General features: G+C 58.8%; 1 protein-coding gene across 2 annotated transcripts; it reads right to left on the bottom strand.

Moving 5' to 3' along the window:
• Positions 1-6: 6 nt before the first annotated feature.
• fam3a (FAM3 metabolism regulating signaling molecule A) lies at positions 7-12,429 on the bottom strand. 2 transcript variants are annotated; one of them, XM_052009892.1, is made up of 10 exons: positions 12,343-12,429; positions 8,163-8,219; positions 7,792-7,902; positions 7,238-7,261; positions 5,864-5,987; positions 5,419-5,477; positions 4,324-4,374; positions 3,914-4,004; positions 3,659-3,785; positions 7-312 (listed from the first exon to the last, which is right to left on the bottom strand). In XM_052009892.1, the coding sequence occupies exons 2-10, from the start codon at positions 8,173-8,175 to the stop codon at positions 223-225; spliced, it is 690 nt and encodes a 229-aa protein (XP_051865852.1). In that variant the 5' UTR covers positions 8,176-8,219; positions 12,343-12,429; the 3' UTR covers positions 7-222. The 2 variants fall into 2 exon arrangements, with proteins under 2 accessions (XP_051865852.1, XP_051865853.1); XM_052009893.1 differs by lacking the exon at positions 12,343-12,429 and adding an exon at positions 10,925-11,194.
• Between the last annotated feature and the right edge of the window lie 4,986 nt (positions 12,430-17,415).

Here is a 17,415-nt window from a genome sequence, read left to right as displayed (position 1 = left end):
GGGGGGAAGACGAGGAGGGAGGGGGGGAAGACGGGGGAGGGAGGGGGGGAAGACGGGGGAGGGAGGGGGGGAAGACGGGGGAGGGAGGGGGGGTGGGACGGAGCACGGGGCACCCGGACTACCAGACTGGGCTCCAGTGGGGGTGCGACAGGGGTGGGCCGAGAGCCAGGGACAACCCCCCCTCCAGCCGCTGGTGCCGGGGAGGAGTGAGGGGTGCAGGCCTCACACCTGCTTGTGAGGGATGCAGCCCTCGATCTCCACGGCCTCCGGCCACCCCTCATACTTGTTGTTCCTCTTGTCGTTCTTCATGTGCTGTTGGGGGGCGGGGAAGAAAACCAGGGTCTGGGTCACCACACATCACTGCAGCACAGGGACAGGTCCCCCCCCCCCCCCCCCAACAGCATCCGTGCCCAGCGCCATGCCGAATTAAACCAAATCCCCTCTGCCTGCACACTGTCCCCCTCCCTCCACCGTCGTGTCTGACAGCCTCGTAAACCCCTCCCTCCACTCCCTGCACCGTCTAACAGCCTCGTAAACCCCTCCCTCCACTCCTTGCACCGTCTAACAGCCTCGTAAACCCCTCCCTCCATTCCCTGCACCATCGTGTCTAACAGCCTCGTAAACCCCTCCCTCCACTCCCTGCACCATCATGTGTGACAGCCTCGTAAACCCCTCCCTCCACTCCCTGCACCGTCGTGTCTGACAGCCTCGTAAACCCGCCTCCATTCCCTGTACCGTCGTGTCTGACAGCCTCGTAAACCCCTCCCTCCACTCCCTGCACCATCGTGTCTAACAGCCTCGTAAACCCCTCCCTCCATTCCCTGCACCATCGTGTCTGACAGCCTCGTAAACCCCTCCCTCCATTCCCTGCACCGTCTAACAGCCTCGTAAACCCCTCCCTCCACTCCCTGCACCGTCGTGTCTAACAGCCTCGTAAACCCCTCCCTCCATTCCCTGCACCATCGTGTCTAACAGCCTCGTAAACCCCTCCCTCCATTCCCTGCACCATCGTGTCTGACAGCCTCGTAAACCCCTCCCTCCATTCCCTGCACCATCGTGTCTGACAGCCTCGTAAACCCCTCCCTCCATTCCCTGCACCGTCTAACAGCCTCGTAAACCCCTCCCTCCACTCCCTGCACCGTCGTGTCTAACAGCCTCATAAACCCCTCCCTCCATTCCCTGCACCATCGTGTCTAACAGCCTCATAAACCCCTCCCTCCATTCCCTGCACCATCGTGTCTACCAGCCTCGTAAACCCCTCCCTCCATTCCCTGCACCATCGTGTCTACCAGCCTCGTAAACCCCTCCCTCCATTCCCTGCACCGTCGTGTCTGACAGCCTCATAAACCCCTCCCTCCACTCCCTGCACCGTCGTGTCTGACAGCCTCGTAAACCCCTCCCTCCACTCCCTGCACCATCGTGTCTGACAGCCTCGTAAACCCGCCTCCATTCCCTGTACCGTCGTGTCTGACAGCCTCGTAAACCCCCCCCTCCACTCCCTGCACCATCGTGTCTAACAGCCTCGTAAACCCCTCCCTCCATTCCCTGCACCATCGTGTCTGACAGCCTCGTAAACCCCTCCCTCCATTCCCTGCACCGTCTAACAGCCTCGTAAACCCCTCCCTCCACTCCCTGCACCGTCGTGTCTGACAGCCTCGTAAACCCCTCCCTCCATTCCCTGCACCATCGTGTCTAACAGCCTCGTAAACCCCTCCCTCCATTCCCTGCACCATCGTGTTGTCTAACAGCCTCTTAAACCCCTCTATCGTATCTGCCTGCACCCCCACCCCTGGCAGCACATTCCAGGCACCCACCGCCCTCTTGTGTAAAACAACCTGCTCCACACATCTCCTTTGAACTCTCTCCCCCCCCCACCTTCAATGCATGCCCTCTGGTATTGGACATTTCCATCCTGGGGAAAACACTGGCTGTCTACTCTGTCTGTGCCTCTCATAACTTTATAGACTTCTACCTGTCGGATCTCCCCTCAGCCTCCGTCGCTCCAGAGAAAACAACCCAATTCTGTCCAACCTCTCCTTACAGCTCTTGCCCTCTAATCCAGGCAGCATCCTGCTGAACTACTTCTGCACCCTCTCCAAGGCCTCCACATCCTTCCTGTGGCGGGGCGACCAGCACTGCACAGAGCTGCAAGTGCTGTCTAACGTTTTATCCAGCTGCAGCATGACTTCCTGACTTTTATACTCAACACCTCGACTAACGAAGGCAAGCATGCCGTACGCTGCCTTTACCACCCTATCCCTCTGTGCAGCCACTTTCAGGGAGCTATAGATTTAGACCCCAAGGTCCCTCTGTACATCAAGGGCCCTGCCATTAACAGTGTACATGCGACCCCTCACACTCGCCCGGATTAAACTCCATCTGCCGTTTCCCCGCCCGTATCTGTAACTGATCCATATCCGGCCGTATCCTTTGACAGCCCTCTGCACTGCCTACAACTCCACTGATCTTGGTGCCGTCTGCAAACTTACCAACCCACCCACCGACATTTTCATCCAAGTCAGTTATATACATCACAAACAGCAGAGGTCCCAGCACTGATCCCTGCGGAACACCACAGGTCACAGACCTCCAGCCAGAATAACACCCCTCCAACACTACCCTGTCTTCTGTGGGCAAGTAATTCGCAATCCAAACTACCAGTCACCATGGATCTTGTCGGATGCCTTACTAAAGTCCATGTGGACAACATCCACTGCCCTCCCCTCATCAACCACCTTGGTCACCTCCTCAAACCACTCCGATTTAGTAAGACATGACCTGCCCTGAACAAAGCCATGCTGACAGTCTCTAATCAGGCCATGTCCATAAATGCTCATAAATCCTACCCCTGGGAATCCTCTCCAACAGCTTCCCTACCACTGACGTGAGACTCACCGGCCTTTAATTACCAGGATTATCCCTGTTCCCCTTCTTGAACAATGGAACAACACTGGCTGCTCTCCAGTCCTCTGGGACCTCGCCTGTGGCTAGCGATCCAAGTCAAGGCCCCAGCGATCTCCTCTCTCAACAACCTCGGATGGATCCCATCAAGCCCTGGGGACTTGGGCACCTCAAGACACTGAACACCACCTCCTCCTTGAGCTTAACATGCCCCAGCACATTAGCCCCACACTGCTCTCACTCTCCCCCATGTCCTTCTCCTTGGTGAATGCACCTGGCCCACCTCGAGCGATCTTATCTTCTGTCGAGCTACCTCTTGGTTTTAATGCCTGTATAAAATGCCTTGAGATTCTCTTTCATCCGACTTGTCACGGACATTTCATGGCCCCTTGAATCGCCTGCTGAATCTCCTTCCTGCCGTTTTTATGTTCCCCGAGGGCTCAGTCTGATTTCAGCTTCCAAAACCTTACACACGCTGCCTTTTCCCTCTGGACTAAATTCACCACCTCTCTGGTCCCCCAGGGTTCCCGAACCTGGCCATCCTTGTCCGTCCTCCTGACTGGAACACGCTGATCCTGACCTCTGGTCTTCAAACAACTCCCACAGCAGCTGCTCCCTGTTAACCCTCCCCCAACAATGTTATATACCCCCCCGCTGCTCCCTGCCCCGGGGGGGGGAGGTGGAATGGTGGGAGGCCACTCGGTCCCTCCAGGGAGGGGCCCACGAGGCAGCTCCCTCAGGGTAGGAGAGGACCTACCTGCTCGAAGGGACTCTTGTTATCGATGCCCTTGGCACCCACGAAGACCCAGCTGTCACGGAAGCCAAGCACGTTGACGGCCTTGCTGCCCAGCTCGTTAAAGATCTTCCTCGCTTCCTCGTTCATCCTGCAGGTGGGGCCACACAGCAGGGTCAGTGACAGCGGGGGAGGAGGGGGTGGGGGAGGGGGAGGGAGACGGGGAGGGGAGGCGGGGAGGACAGTGCAGAGGGGGAGTCCAGTGGCAGAACGACTCACTTTGTGGCGGGATCATCGTAGGAAGCCACGAACACCAGGGTCCCGTCATAGATCGGCCTCAGGAACTTCAACAGCTCGTTAATTCCAGTGTCTGGAACACAGGGCAGCATGGAGCACACGGATATCTCCCGGCTCCCCCCGTCCACAGCCCCCCAGACCCCACCCCTTCCCACTCACTCCCACCCCCCCCAACCCCTCCCCCTCACTCCCACCAGACCCCACCTCCTCCACCTCACTCTCACTGGACCCCATCCCCTCCCCTTCACTCCCACCCCCCCACCTCACTCCCACCGCCCCCACCCCACCCCTCCCCCTCACTACCACCACCCCCACCCCACCCACCAGACCCCATCACCTCCCCCTCACTCCCACCTCCTCCCCCCCCACTTCCCACGTACTGAGAGCCTCACCTCCAGCCCACATGTCGAAGTACTTGGTGTCCATCAGCTGGCCGGTGACTCCTGGAAAGAACGATTGCAGCAGTTACAGTGGACTGATGAAGCTCTGTGCTGTGGCTGGGGCTCCACTCACACAGCGAGAAACTGCAGTGAGTTGTGGACACAGCCCAGCACATCACAGAAACCAGCCTCCCCTCCATGGACTACACTTCCCACTGCCTCACCCACCCCAAATGTTCTCTCTCCCCCCCCCCCCCCCCCCCCCCCCCCCCCCCCCCCCCCCATCAGGCAGGAGATACCACAGCCCAAAAGCACGTACCACCAGGCTCAAAGACAGCTTCTTGTACAATAAAGATGAACTCCTGATCTACCTCATCGTGGCCCTTGCAGTTTTTTTGCCTACCTGCACTGCACTGTCTCTGTAACTGTAACTTCTACAGATGTGTTGGAAGTGTCCTGACCAGTTACATCACAGTCTGGGACGGCAATTCGAATGCGCAGCTACGTAAGAAGCTGCAGAGAGCAGTGGACTCAGCCCAGTACATCACAGGCACATCCCTCCCCACCATCGGGAGTATCTACAGGAGGTGCTGCCTCAGGAAGGCAACATCCATCATCAAAGATCCCCACATCCAGGCCGTGCCATCTTCTCACAGCTCCCATCGGGCAGGAGGTACAGAAGCCTGAAGTCCCCACACCACCAGGTTCAGGAACAGCTACTCCCCTTCAACCATTTGATTCTTGAACCGACCGGCACATCCCTGATCACTGCCTCAGTGCAGCAACACTGGGACCACTCTGATCACTTTGCACTAGAACGGACTTGGTTTTTTTTGTTCCAATTGTGCTCTTTCTTGTATTATTCATGTTTTTCTTGTGAATGTTCTGTCTTGCAATGCTTCTACAAGTGTTTTACTGCCCCGTGCACACAAGTACTTGTGCAGATGGCAGTAAACTCCATTTTGACTACATTCTGCGTTCCGTACTGTCTCGTACTCCCTCAATGTATGCAACGCTGTCTGGATGGCATGCAAACTAAAGGTCTTCACGGCACGTCGGTGAACCAGTTCCCAGCTCAGAGGACGGCCAGGCCAGCAGGTGTCTTACCGTTAACCAGCGCAATGTTAAGGCCACGCCCCACGTTGTTCTTCACGCTGCTCATGAACCTGCAACCAGAGGAGACGCTCTCGTCAACCGGGCTGGGGAGGGGGTGCGGGGGCAAGGGCTGGCGTGGTGGGGAGAGGGGGAGGGAGGCTGGGGGAGAGGGCAGGGGGGAGGGAAGGCAGAGTGGACGGAGCAGGGAGAGGGAGGCAGGAGTGAAGCAGCAGCAGAGATGGTGGGGTGCAGGCGAGGAGGGGTTGGTGGAGATGCAGAGGGGGTAAAGAGAGAGACTGGGAGAGGAAGGGGGTAAAAGGGAGTGAGGCGGTAAGGGGAAGGGACAGAGGGTCAGGGAGGTGGCCTCGGGGAGCGGGGTCACGGAGGAGAGACATGGGAGCAAAAGGTGGGGTAGGGCAGCAGAGAGACAGGCGGGGAGGCAGAGGTCGTGACTCACACTTGGTCCTCCATACAGAACTTGGGTCCGATGACGTTGGCGGCCCCGCTGACGATACGAAAGGCAAAGTGTTTCTCCGGACAAGGCATCGGTAAACCACACTTGTACCTCCGGGGCTTGGACTCTGCAGAGGGCACAGGGCAGAGTTCAGTGGGGGGCAGACATGTCAGGGGGAGGGGTGGGGGGGGGGGTTGGCGGACCTCCCTGTGGGCACACAAGCATTTCAATGGAACAAGGACGCAGAGGAGACATAGAACACCACAGCACAGTACAGGACCTCCGGCTCACAATGTTGTGCTGACATTTTATCCTGCTCTGAGATCTATCTAACCCTTCCCTCCCACAAAGCCGCTCATTTCTCTATCATTCATGTGTCTATCTACGAGTTTCTTAAATGTCCCTAATGTATCTGCCCCCACAACCTCTGCCGGCAGTGCGTTCCACACACCCACCACTCTCTGTGTAAAAAAAAACTTACCCCTGACATCCCCCTTATACCTTTCTCCAATCACCTTAAAATTATGCCCCCTCGTGTTGGCCATTGTCGCCCTGGGAAAAGGTCTCTGACTGTCCACTCAATCTATGCCTCTTATCATCTTGTGCACCTCTATCAAGTCGCCTCTCATCCTCCTCCTCTCCAAAGAGAAAAGCCCTAGCTCACTCAACCTATCCTCGTAAGACATGCTCTCCAATCCAGGCAACATCCTGGTAAAACTCCTCTGCACCCTCTCTAAAGCTTCCACATCCTTCCTATAATGAGGCGACCAGAACTGAACACAATACTCCAAGTGTGGGCTGACCAGAGTTCTATAGAGCTGCAACATCACCTGGCGGCTCTTGAACTTAATCCCCAGACTAATGAAGGCCAACACACCATACACCTTCTTAACAACCCTATCGGCCTGTGTGGCAACCTTGAGGGATCTATGGACGTGGACCCTAAGATCCCTCTGTCCTCCACACTCCTAAGAGTCCTGCCATTAACCTTGTATTCTGCCTTCAAATTCAATCTTCCGAAGTGCATCACTTCACACTTATCTGGGTTGAACTCCATCTGCCACTTCTCAGCCCAGCTCTGCATCCTATCAACACACTGTTATAATCTACACAAAGATCATCGCCAAAGGCACAGCAATCTCTTCCCTAGCTTCCGGTAATAACCTTGGATATATCCTGTCTGGCCCTGGTGACTCATCTATCCTCATGTCGACATGCCCTCGCCTATCAGTCTGTTGTATGCCATCCTCACAAACGTCAAGGTCTCCGAGATGGAACGAGGACGCGAGGGAGACGGACACCTCACTCCTACCGAGCCCCCCGAACCAGTGACCACCCTTTACACGCCCTCCCCCGTCACCCACGCTGCTGACTTACCCGCAGTCGGCAGCTCCTGGGGACCTGTGGCAGGAAGGAAGAGAGACGTGAGCGGTGGATCGTAAGCCCTACTCCCCTCTCCCCACGCATTTCCTCCCCTGCTCCCCCCTCCCCTTGCTCTCACTCCCCCACTCCCCCCAATCTCCCTCCCCTTCCCTCGCACTCCATCCCCCCTCCCCCTCCCCTCGCTCTCCCCTCCCTCCAACCACCCCCCACCCCCTCCAAGGAGACATTGCACCCTCACACCCATCCCCTCCTGCGATCAGAGCACCCAGGGACCTAGTTGGATTGGGGCAGGGGGATTGGTCATCAGACAGGTCACTGAGCAATGGGACCACCCTGCTGTTGGACACCTGACAGGGTTTTAGCGATGGGGAGGGGGGGAAAAAGAGGGGTAAAGGGGGTTTGGGAGAATGTAATGCCTCACCACCAGTAGAGCGCCCCAGCTACTCAGAGCCACCCCTCCTCTCCACCTGCCTACAGACAGAGGGGTAACTCATGCAGCACCCAACACCTCTGCCTCCTTCTCTGTCCCCCACCACCCCAGGCCTCACCACTCAGCAGCTGGCGAAGTCTGTTAAAGGTGCTGCCCTGGCCCGACAGCAGGCTGCCCAGCACCCAGAGGAGTCCCAGCGACAGCACGAGGATCACGATCCGCAGAGGCCCTGGAACCAGAGGGAGAGCAGGGTCAGGCCCGTCCCAGAGCAGACACCGCCCACAGCGACAGCACGTTCCAGGGCTGGCCCGCCACATGGGACAGCCAGACATTCACTGGTACTGTACCCCCGTGTTATAGTGACAGACCCGTCCCCACCAGTATACGTCATATACAGCAGCAGACTCCAGTACCCGCGGCGAGGGAACGTAGCAACCTTGTCCAAATGTCAAAGGCGAGGACACGAGCTGGGCTGGGAGGTTCTCTCACCTGCCAGCCTCATCGTGGGTCCGGGGCAGACGGCTGAAGCCAGCACCAGCAGTCAACCTGCAGGGCAGAGACAGGAGGTTAGGGTGAGAACCGAGAGACAGCAGATGCTGGGATCTGCAGCCACACACACACGAAGCTGGGGGACTCAGCAGGCCAGGCGGCATCTGAGGGGGGAGAAGTTTCTTCAATTTCTGAATTTATTCATCATAAAATATGTACAAAAAGAAAAAAAACAGTGCAAAACTCTTTTCGTTCTTCGTGTCATTTGGTCAATACATTCAGAAATTTAGAAAACACAGCACGATTGCGAGGGAAACGGACAGTCGACATTTTGGGCTGAGGCACTTCATCTGGACTGAAGGGCGTCAAGTTTCAAGTTACTTTATTGTCAGTCACCCAATGCTGTAAAACACACGGAGGAACGAAATGTCATTTCCCCCAGACTCTCACAACAGAGGACATACATAGAGCAGAGGACTACAATAAACACAAGACAGAAAAATCGTACAAGTATAAATAGTGCAGAAAGTGGTATACACAGAATACAAAATTAGTGCAGGGTTAGTGCAAAACCCAGCTGGACAAAGAAAATACAGAACTCAGTGGGCTGCACTAATTGTATAAACATGTTCAGCAGCAGCCAAAGTTCTTATGCACCGTTGTGCAAACCAGGACTTTTGATGCAGCATTTGTCTGCGACTGCCTCCAGGGTATTCAGGAGCCTGACAGCCGGGGGGGGGGGGAAAATGCTGTTGTGCAGTCTAGTAGTTGTGGCCCGGATGCTCCGGTACTGCTTGCCAGATGGCAGTGGGACAAATAGGTTGTGGTGGGGGGGGAGGGAGCGGCACCGTAGCGTAGCGGTTAGCGCGACACTATTACAACGCCAGCGATCGGGGTTCAATTCCCGTCACTGTCTGTAAGGAGTTTGTACGTTCTCCCGCGTCTGCGTGGGTTTCCTCCGGGTGCTTCGGTTTCCTCCCACATTCCAAAGGTGTACGGGTAGGTTAATTTGGGTTTAAAATGGGCGGCGCGGACTCGTTGGGCCGGAAGGGCCTGTTACCACGCTGTAAATAAAATTTAATTTATGAGAAGGGTCATCTATGATTCTGCAGTCCTTGCGTGTGCATTGTGTGTTGTAGATGTCCAGGATGGAGGGAAGAGGTACTTGCAGCTGTACTAGGTGATCGGTGGATCCGGGGTGGGGAATGATACGCAGATGGAGGTGGGGAGAGGGGGAATAGCTCCCGAAGCTGGGAGCTGACGGGCAGGAGTGACAAAAGGTTGAAGGTGATGGGATCAGAGCAGAGAGGAAGGTGTCAAAGTCGAATTTATCGTCATGTGAACAAGTGTACGTGTGCAATATGCCTGCACTGCTGCTGCAAGGAAGGTTTTCACTGCCCCTCTGCACACATGGACTTGGGCAGGACAGTAAACTCCACTTTGGAAAACTTCCTTGCAGCAGCATCACAGGCAATAGCATCAGAAGACAAGGTTTACAAGAAAAACATGAGTTAAACATAAATTATATGCAAACATAAATTAAAGAGGGGAGAGGGGTTGGAGAAAGTTGGGTTGTTTTCTCTGCAGCAGCGGAGGCTGAGGGGCGACCTGATACAAGTACGTAAAATCACAGGTGGCATCAACAAGGGAGATATTCCGAATGTTTTTCCCAGTTTGGTGATGCTGTATGCTGGAGAGTGTAGGTTTAAAGTGAGAGGGGGAAAGTTTAAAGGAGATGTACGGGGCAAGTTTCTCCCCAACCCCCCCCCCCCCACCCCACAGAGCGTGGGGCGTGCCTGGGACGGGCTGCCAGGGGTAGTTGTGGAGGCAGATACAGCAGAATTGTTTGAAGCGTTTTGACAGACACGTGAACAGGGAGGGAATGGATGTAGAGCAGGAGCACAGACCCACAGAGCAATACAGCACGGATACAGGCCCTTCAGCCCAACCAGGCCATGCTGACCACAGTGCCCACCCAGATAGTCCCAATTCCCTGCGTTCGGCCCATCTCCCTCCAAGCCCCGCCCCTCCATGTCCCTATCCAAGTGCTTCTTAAATGATGCTGTTGTACCTGCCTCACCCACTTCCTCTGGCAGCTCGTTCCATACACTCACCACCCTCTGTGTGGAAAAGTTGCCCCTTAGGTCCCTTTTAAATCTTCCCCCTCTCACCCTAAACCTATGCCCCCTCGTTACCCTGGGGAAAAGACTGTTACTGTCCACCTTAACTGTGCCTCTCATCATTTTAAACACTTAGAAACATAGAAAAACTACAGCACAATTCAGGCCCTTCGGCCCACAAAGCTGTGCCGAAATAAGGTCCTTCTATAAGGTCTGACCTTCTCTAAGGTCACCTCTCATTCTCCTACGCTCCAAGGAATAAAGATCCCGCCTGGCCAACCTCTCCCTATAACACAGGCTCTCGAGTCCTGGCGGCATTCTCGTAAATCTCCTCTGCGCTCTCTCCAGTTTAACCACATCTTTCTTGAAACAGAGTGACCAGAACTGTACACAGTGCTCCAAGTGCGGCCTCACCAACAGCTAGTACAACTGCAACATAATGTCCCAACTCCTGTACTCATTGTCCTGAATGATGAAGGCCAGCATGCTAAACAACTTCTTCACCACCCTGTCTACCTGTGACGTTGCTTTCAACGAACTGTGCACCTGTACTCCTGGGTCCCTCTGTTCCATAACACTCCCTGGTGCCCTATTATTCACAGTACAAGTCCTATGATGCTTTGACTTTCCAAAATGCATCACCTGACATTTCTGTGTTGAAATCCATCTGCCACTCCTCAGCCCACTTCCCCAACTGATCGAGATCCACGTGACCTACGAGAATCTTCTTCACTATCAACAACACTTCTTCATTTCACGTCACTGGGTTAGTTAAAATTGGCGTCGTGGTCGGCACAGGTGTGGTGGGACGAAGGGCCTGTCCCTGTGCTCATTGTCACACCGCTTCTCTGAAGAGGGACTCAGGTTTATCATCATGCATGTGTATCCCACAAGTATCAGTCCGACCCGTCTTGTACTTGTACTTGACACTTACTTCACCTGGCGATAGCAGCACCGCGGGCACACAGCGTTACACACTCAACACCCGAAACAAAAAACAAATTACACACGGTTTTCACAAGAAAAGGACACATCGAGAACAAAATAAAGCAAAGGCCACTGTAGTGCAAAGTGGCCAAAGTTTGAGCGAGAGCCTGGCAATGGGGCAAGGGGGGGAGAGGAAGGGGAAGGGGGGGAGAGGAAGGGGAAGGGGGGGAGAGGAAGGGGAAGGGGGGGAGAGGAAGGGGAAGGGGGGGAGAGGAAGGGGAAGGGGGGGAGAGGAAGGGGAAGGGGGGGAGAGGAAGGGGAAGGGGGGGAGAGGAAGGGGAAGGGGGGGAAAGGGGAAGGGGGGGAGAGGAAGGGGAAGGGGGAGAGGAAGGGGAAGGGGGGAGAGGAAGGGGAAGGGGGGGAGAGGAAGGGGAAGGGGGGGAGAGGAAGGGGAAGGGGGGGAGAGGAAGGGGAAGGGGGGAGAGGAAGGGGAAGGGGGGGAGAGGAAGGGGAAGGGGGGAGAGGAAGGGGAAGGGGGGAGAGGAAGGGGAAGGGGGAGAGGGAGGGGAAGGGGAGGGGAAGGGGGAAGAGGGGGAGAGCTGTGTGGGGACCCCCTCGGCAGTGAGGGGTCTGTGTGGGGAACCCCCAACCCCAGCGGGCGGCTCTAGTGAGGGGTGGGAAGGCTGGGCCCTGGGACTGCCAGTCACACCTCCCAGCTGATGATGGGGGCACGACTGAGGGAGGAGGGGCGGGTCGCGGGTTGGTCGATCCTGGGGGCGGGGGGGGTGGGGGGGAATGGGGGGGGTGGAGGACAGGTCGGTCCTGGGAGGGTGGGGGGGTTCTGGTCCTGGGGGTGTGGGGAGGAGTTGGTCCCGGGTTGGGGGGGGTGGGGAGCAGGGTCGGTCCCGGTGGTGGGGGGGGGGGGGGGGGGGGGGAGGGGTCGGTCCCGAGGCTGTTCGGCTGCAGGGGGCATAACGGGAGGCTGTGGCCCCGCCCCCGGGGAGAGCTGATGCGGCGGGAGGGGAGGGGAGGGGAGTTGGAGGGAGGGGAGGGGAGGGGAGGGGAGGGGAGGGGAGGGGAGGGGAGCGGAGCGTCCCGGACCCCCCCCCCCGGTCCCCCGGTGCCCCCGGTACCTCAGCCGCCGCCGTCCCGTCCTCCTGCCAGCAGCGGACGGAAGTGACGCCACGCCGCTCCCCGATTGGACGGCGAGGGGAACCAATCAGGAGGAAGGTGGGGGGCGGGATCCGGCCCGCAGCGCCCCCCTCCTCCCCGCCGGCCGGGAGGTCTCGATGCGGGGGGGGGGGGGAGGAGGAGAGGAGGAGGAGGAGGAGGGGAGGAGGAGGAGGAGGAGGGGAGGAGGAGGAGGAGGAGGGGAGGAGGAGGGGGAGGGGAGGAGGAGGGGGGAGGGGAGGAGGGAGGGGGAGGGGAGGAGGGAGGAGGAGGAGGAGGGGGAGGAGGAGGAGGAGGAGGGGGAGGAGGAGGAGGAGGAGGGGGAGGAGGAGGAGGAGGAGGAGGGGGAGGGGAGGGGAGGAGGAGGGGGAGGGGAGGGGAGGAGGAGGGGGAGGGGAGGGGAGGAGGAGGGGGAGGGGAGGGGGAGGGGGAGGGGGAGGGGGAGGAGGAGGGGAGGGGAGGGGGAGGAGTAGGAGGGTAGTGGTAGGAGGGGAGGAGGGGAGGGGAGGGGAGGGGGAGGGGGAGGGGGAGGGGAAGGGAGGGGAGGGGACGGGAAGGGAGGGGACGGGAGGGGAGGGGGAGGGGGGGGAGGGAGGGGGAGGGGAGGGGGGGGAGGGGAGGGGGAGGGGAGGGGGAGGGGAGGGGAGGGAGGGGAGGGGGAGGGGGGGGAGGGGGGGAGGGGGGGGGAGGGGGGGGAGGGGAGGGGGAGGGGGGGGAGGGGAGGGGGAGGGGGAGGGGAGGGGAGGGGGAGGGGAGGGGGAGGGGAGGGGAGGGGGAGGGGAGGGGGAGGGGAGGGGGAGGGGAGGGGGAGGGGGGGAGGAGAGGGGGGAGGGGGGGGAGGGGAGGGGGAGGGGGAGGGGAGGGAGGGGAGGGGAGGGGGGGGGGAGGGGAGGGAGGGGGGGAGGGGAGGGGAGGGGAGGGGAGGGGGGGGAGGGGGGAGGGGAGGGGGGGGGAGGGGAGGGGGAGGGGGGGGAGGGGAGGGGGAGGGAGGGGGGAGGGGAGGGGGAGGGGGGGGAGGGGAGGGGGAGGGGGGGGAGGGGGGGGGAGGGGAGGGGGGGGGAGGGGAGGGGGGGGGAGGGAGGGGGGGGGAGGGGAGGGGGGGGGAGGGGGGAGGAGGAGGAGGGGGGGAGGAGGAGGAGGAGGGGGGGAGGGGGGAGGAGGAGGAGGGGGGGAGGGGGGAGGAGGAGGGGGGGAGGGGGGAGGAGGAGGAGGGGGGGAGGGGGGGGAGGAGGAGGGGGGGAGGGGGGAGGAGGAGGGGGGAGGAGGAGGGGGGGGGAGGAGGAGGGGGGAGGAGGGGAGGAGGGGGGAGGAGGGGGGAGGAGGGGGAGGAGGAGGGGGGGAGGGGGGGGGAGGAGGAGGAGGGGGGAGGGGGAGGAGGGGGTGGGGGGGGAGGGGGGGGAGGGGGTGGGGGGGGAGGGGGGAGGGGGGGAGGGGGGGGAGGGGGGGAGGGGGGGGGAGGAGGGGGGAGGGGGAGGAGGGGGAGGAGGGGGAGGAGGGGGGAGGGGGAGGAGGAGGGGGGAGGGGGAGGAGGGGGGAGGGGGAGGAGGGGGGAGGAGGAGGGGGGAGGAGGGGGGAGGAGGAGGGGGGAGGGGGGGGAGGAGGAGGGGGGAGGAGGAGGGGGGAGGGGGGGGAGGGGGAGGGGGGGAGGGGGGGGAGGGGGAGGGGGAGGGGGGGGGAGGGGGAGGGGGGGAGGAGGGAGGGGGGGAGGAGGGGGAGGGGGAGGAGGGGGAGGAGGAGGGGGGGAGGGGGAGGAGGAGGGGGGGAGGGGGAGGAGGAGGGGGGGGGAGGGGGAGGAGGAGGGGGGAGGGGGGGAGGAGGAGGGGGGGAGAGGGGGAGGGGGAGGAGGGAGGGGGAGGAGGGGGAGGGGGGAGGAGGGGAGGAGGGGGGGAGGAGGGGGAGGTGGGAGGGGGGGAGGGGGAGGGGGAGGGAGGGGGAGTTGATGGGAACATGTGGAGAGTAACTGGGTGTAGGATTAGTGCAATTAGGTGGTTGATAGCACAGACTTGATGGGCCGAACTCTCTCTCTCTCTCTCTCTCTCTCTGTGAACACGACAGGGTAGATGTCACAAGGTTTTCACTATTGGGAGAGTCTCCAAGGAGCGGACAGAGTTTCAAGATAAGGGGCTGGTCGAGAAGGTCCATAAACCTTTCTTCTCACAGGGGTGGTGAATCCCTGGATCTGTGGGGCAGGATCTGTGGAGGTATTTGAGGTGGAAGAGGTACATTTCTGGAAGTCGGTGGGGGGAGGGTGGCTTGAGGCAACAGGGAACTGGCGGAGAGGAGGAATTTTGTCCTGGGGCAGATTGGCAGTGATCCTACTGAATGGAGGGACCTTCTCCTGCTCGTTCCTCGTGTGTGTTCCTGGGATAGGACTGTGGTACACGGAGAGGTTGAAGAAACTGAACCTTAATTCCCCAGAGGTTTGAAGAATGAAGGTAGACCTGCTTGAAAACTACAGGCTGATGATTCAAGGGTTCAATGTCAGAAAGGCAGGGAGTGCGGGGCAGCCGTAGAACATGGAACAGTACAGCGCCGTACAGGCCATTCAGTCTACGATGTTGTGCTGACCTTGAAGGCAATTTGTACTAAATGTCCTCTCCCTATGTATCATCCACATCCCTCCATATTCACGTCTGTCTAAAAGCCTCTTAACCTCCACCAAACTGCCTGCTCCCACCACTACCCCTGGTGACCCAGTCCAGGCGCCCACCGCTCTCTGTGTGAAAAACCTACCCCTCGCGTCACCGTTAAACTTCCCCCTCTCACCTTCAAAGCACGTCCTCTGGTGTTTGACATTTCTACCCTGGGGAACAGATTCTGTCTACCCTATTGATGCCTCGCATCATTTTATAAACCTCTATCAGGCCTCCCCTCAGCCTCCGACGCTCTGGGGAGAACAACCCAAGTGTGTCCAACCTCTCCTTAGAGCTCATGCCCTCTAATCCAGGCAGCATCCTGGTGAACCTCTCTTGCACCCCCTCCACAGTCTCCACACCATTCCCGAAATGGGGCAACCAGTTGGCAGGAGAAATTTCCTCACTCCGCCTCCACGGCTCTGGGTACTGGGGCATGTCCACCAGCAGAGAGCACGAGGTTCCTGGATGTTGGGAATGTGCAGTCAAGTGGTTTTGACAGCCAGCCACAGGCGGGCTGGATCACACAGCAGGTTTCAGGGGCCCAGTGGCCTTCCCCTCGTTCTGGCACACACTGCTGGAACACAGATCCCTCTGGATCAGATCCAGTCCGCAAGGGACTGCCGTGGCTGGAATGCTGATGAGCACAAGGAAGCAGCTCAGGAGGAGGCCACTCGGCCCCTCAAACCTCTGCCCACCACCACTGGCTGATCTACGCTGGCCTCAACCCTACTCCCGCACCAGTTCCCCATCACCCTCCCTTCCTCAACCTTTCAAATATTTATCCACCTCCCACCTTCCACACGTCCAGTGATCTGGCCCCCACCACCCTCGGGGGCAGAGAACTCCAGAGACTCACCCCCTCTCCGAGGGGAGGGATTTCTACACAGCTCAGTTTTAAATGACAGGTGTTGGGATGTTTCCACCAGCGGGAGACTCCCGAACATGGGGACACGGTTACACCATACGGGGCTGGTCAGTTAGTGGAAGGAACTGAGGGTGATGGGGAACTGGCAGAGAAGGGGAGTTGAGGCCAGCAGAGATCCGCCATGGTCATATTGAATGGGGAGGGGGAGAGGGGCAGGTTTGTGGGGCCACCTCATCGACCCATACAGCACAGAAACAGGCCCTTCGGCCCAACTCATCCACGATGTCCCATCTAAGCTAGTTCCATATGCCTGCGTTTGGCCCATATCCTTCTCAACCCTTCCTACCCGTGGACCTGTCCAAATGCCTTTTAAATGTTGTTGTTGTCTCTGCCTCAACCGCTTCCTCTGGCAGCTCGTTCCACAGACGGACCACCCTCGGTGAAGAAGTTGCCCCTCAGGTTGCTATTAAATCTCTCCCCCTCACCTTAAACCTGTGCCCTCTAGTTCTTGATTCCCCGACCCTGGGGAAACACCGTGTGCATTCACCCTATCGATGCCCCTCATGGTTTTATACACCTCTGTAAGGTCACCCCTCAGTGTCCTACACTCCAAGGAATAAAGTCCTCGCCTACCCAACCTCTCCTCATAACTCAACTGAGTCCTGGCAACATCCTCATAAATCTTCTTTGCACTCTCTCCAGAGTTTCCTGTAACGGGGTGACCAAAGTAGGACACAATACTCCAGGTGTGGCCTCACCAACACCTTGTACAACTGCAACAGAATGTCCCAACTCCCAACAGCCCTGATGCAGGGTTCCAATCCGAAACGTCGACAGTTCCTTCCCCCCAACGGGTGCTGCTCGACCCGCTGAGTTCCTTCAGTGGATTGTTTGTCCCAGATTCCAGCATCTGCAGTGTTTTGTGTCCCAATTCCTGTACTCAGTGCCCTGACTGAAGGCCAGCGTGCCAAACCGCCCTGTCTACCTGTGACGCCACTTTCAGGGACCCATGTACCTGTACTCCAAGGTCCCTCTGTTCTACAACACTCCCCAGGGCCCTGCCGTTCACTGTGAAAGTCCTGCCCTGGTTTGACTTCCAAAATGTGGCACCTGGATTGAACACCACTTGCCGTTCCTCAGCCCACTTACCAAGCTGATCGACATTCCCTTGTGATTCCCAGTGTCATCTGCAAACTTACAGACCAGGCCTTGTACATTCACATCCAAATCGTTGACATAAACCATGAACAAGACTGGGCCCAGCACTGAGCCCTGAGGCACACCACTAGTCATGGGCCTCCAGTCCAAGAAACAACCTTCCACCCTCACCCTCTGCGTAATCAAAGACCCCACCCACCCGGGTCATTCTCTCTTCTCTCCTCTTCCATCGGGTAGAAGATACAGGTGCCTGAGGGCACGTCCCACCAGGCCTAAGGACAGCTTCTACCCCACGGTGATAAGACTGTTGAACGGTTCCCTTATACGATGAGATGGACTCTGACCTCACGATCTACCTTGTTGTGACCTTGCACCTT

Source organism: Pristis pectinata, unplaced genomic scaffold (assembly GCF_009764475.1).
Source record: "Pristis pectinata isolate sPriPec2 unplaced genomic scaffold, sPriPec2.1.pri scaffold_196_arrow_ctg1, whole genome shotgun sequence".
Taxonomy (NCBI): domain Eukaryota; kingdom Metazoa; phylum Chordata; class Chondrichthyes; order Rhinopristiformes; family Pristidae; genus Pristis; species Pristis pectinata.
The sequence above is the reverse complement of the archived record's forward strand: the minus strand, read 5'-3'. Positions and strand labels throughout refer to the sequence as shown.

What these genes read in the sequence shown, in the direction of transcription:
- fam3a (XM_052009892.1), bottom strand. An exon ending in TTCTGTATGGAGGACCAAGT is followed by an intron (nt 5,478 to 5,863) that starts GTGAGTCACGAC and finishes CTCTGGTTGCAG; the next exon opens with GTTCATGAGCAGCGTGAAGA. An exon ending in ACAAGAGTCCCTTCGAGCAG is followed by an intron (nt 313 to 3,658) that starts GTAGGTCCTCTC and finishes GCCCCCCAACAG; the next exon opens with CACATGAAGAACGACAAGAG.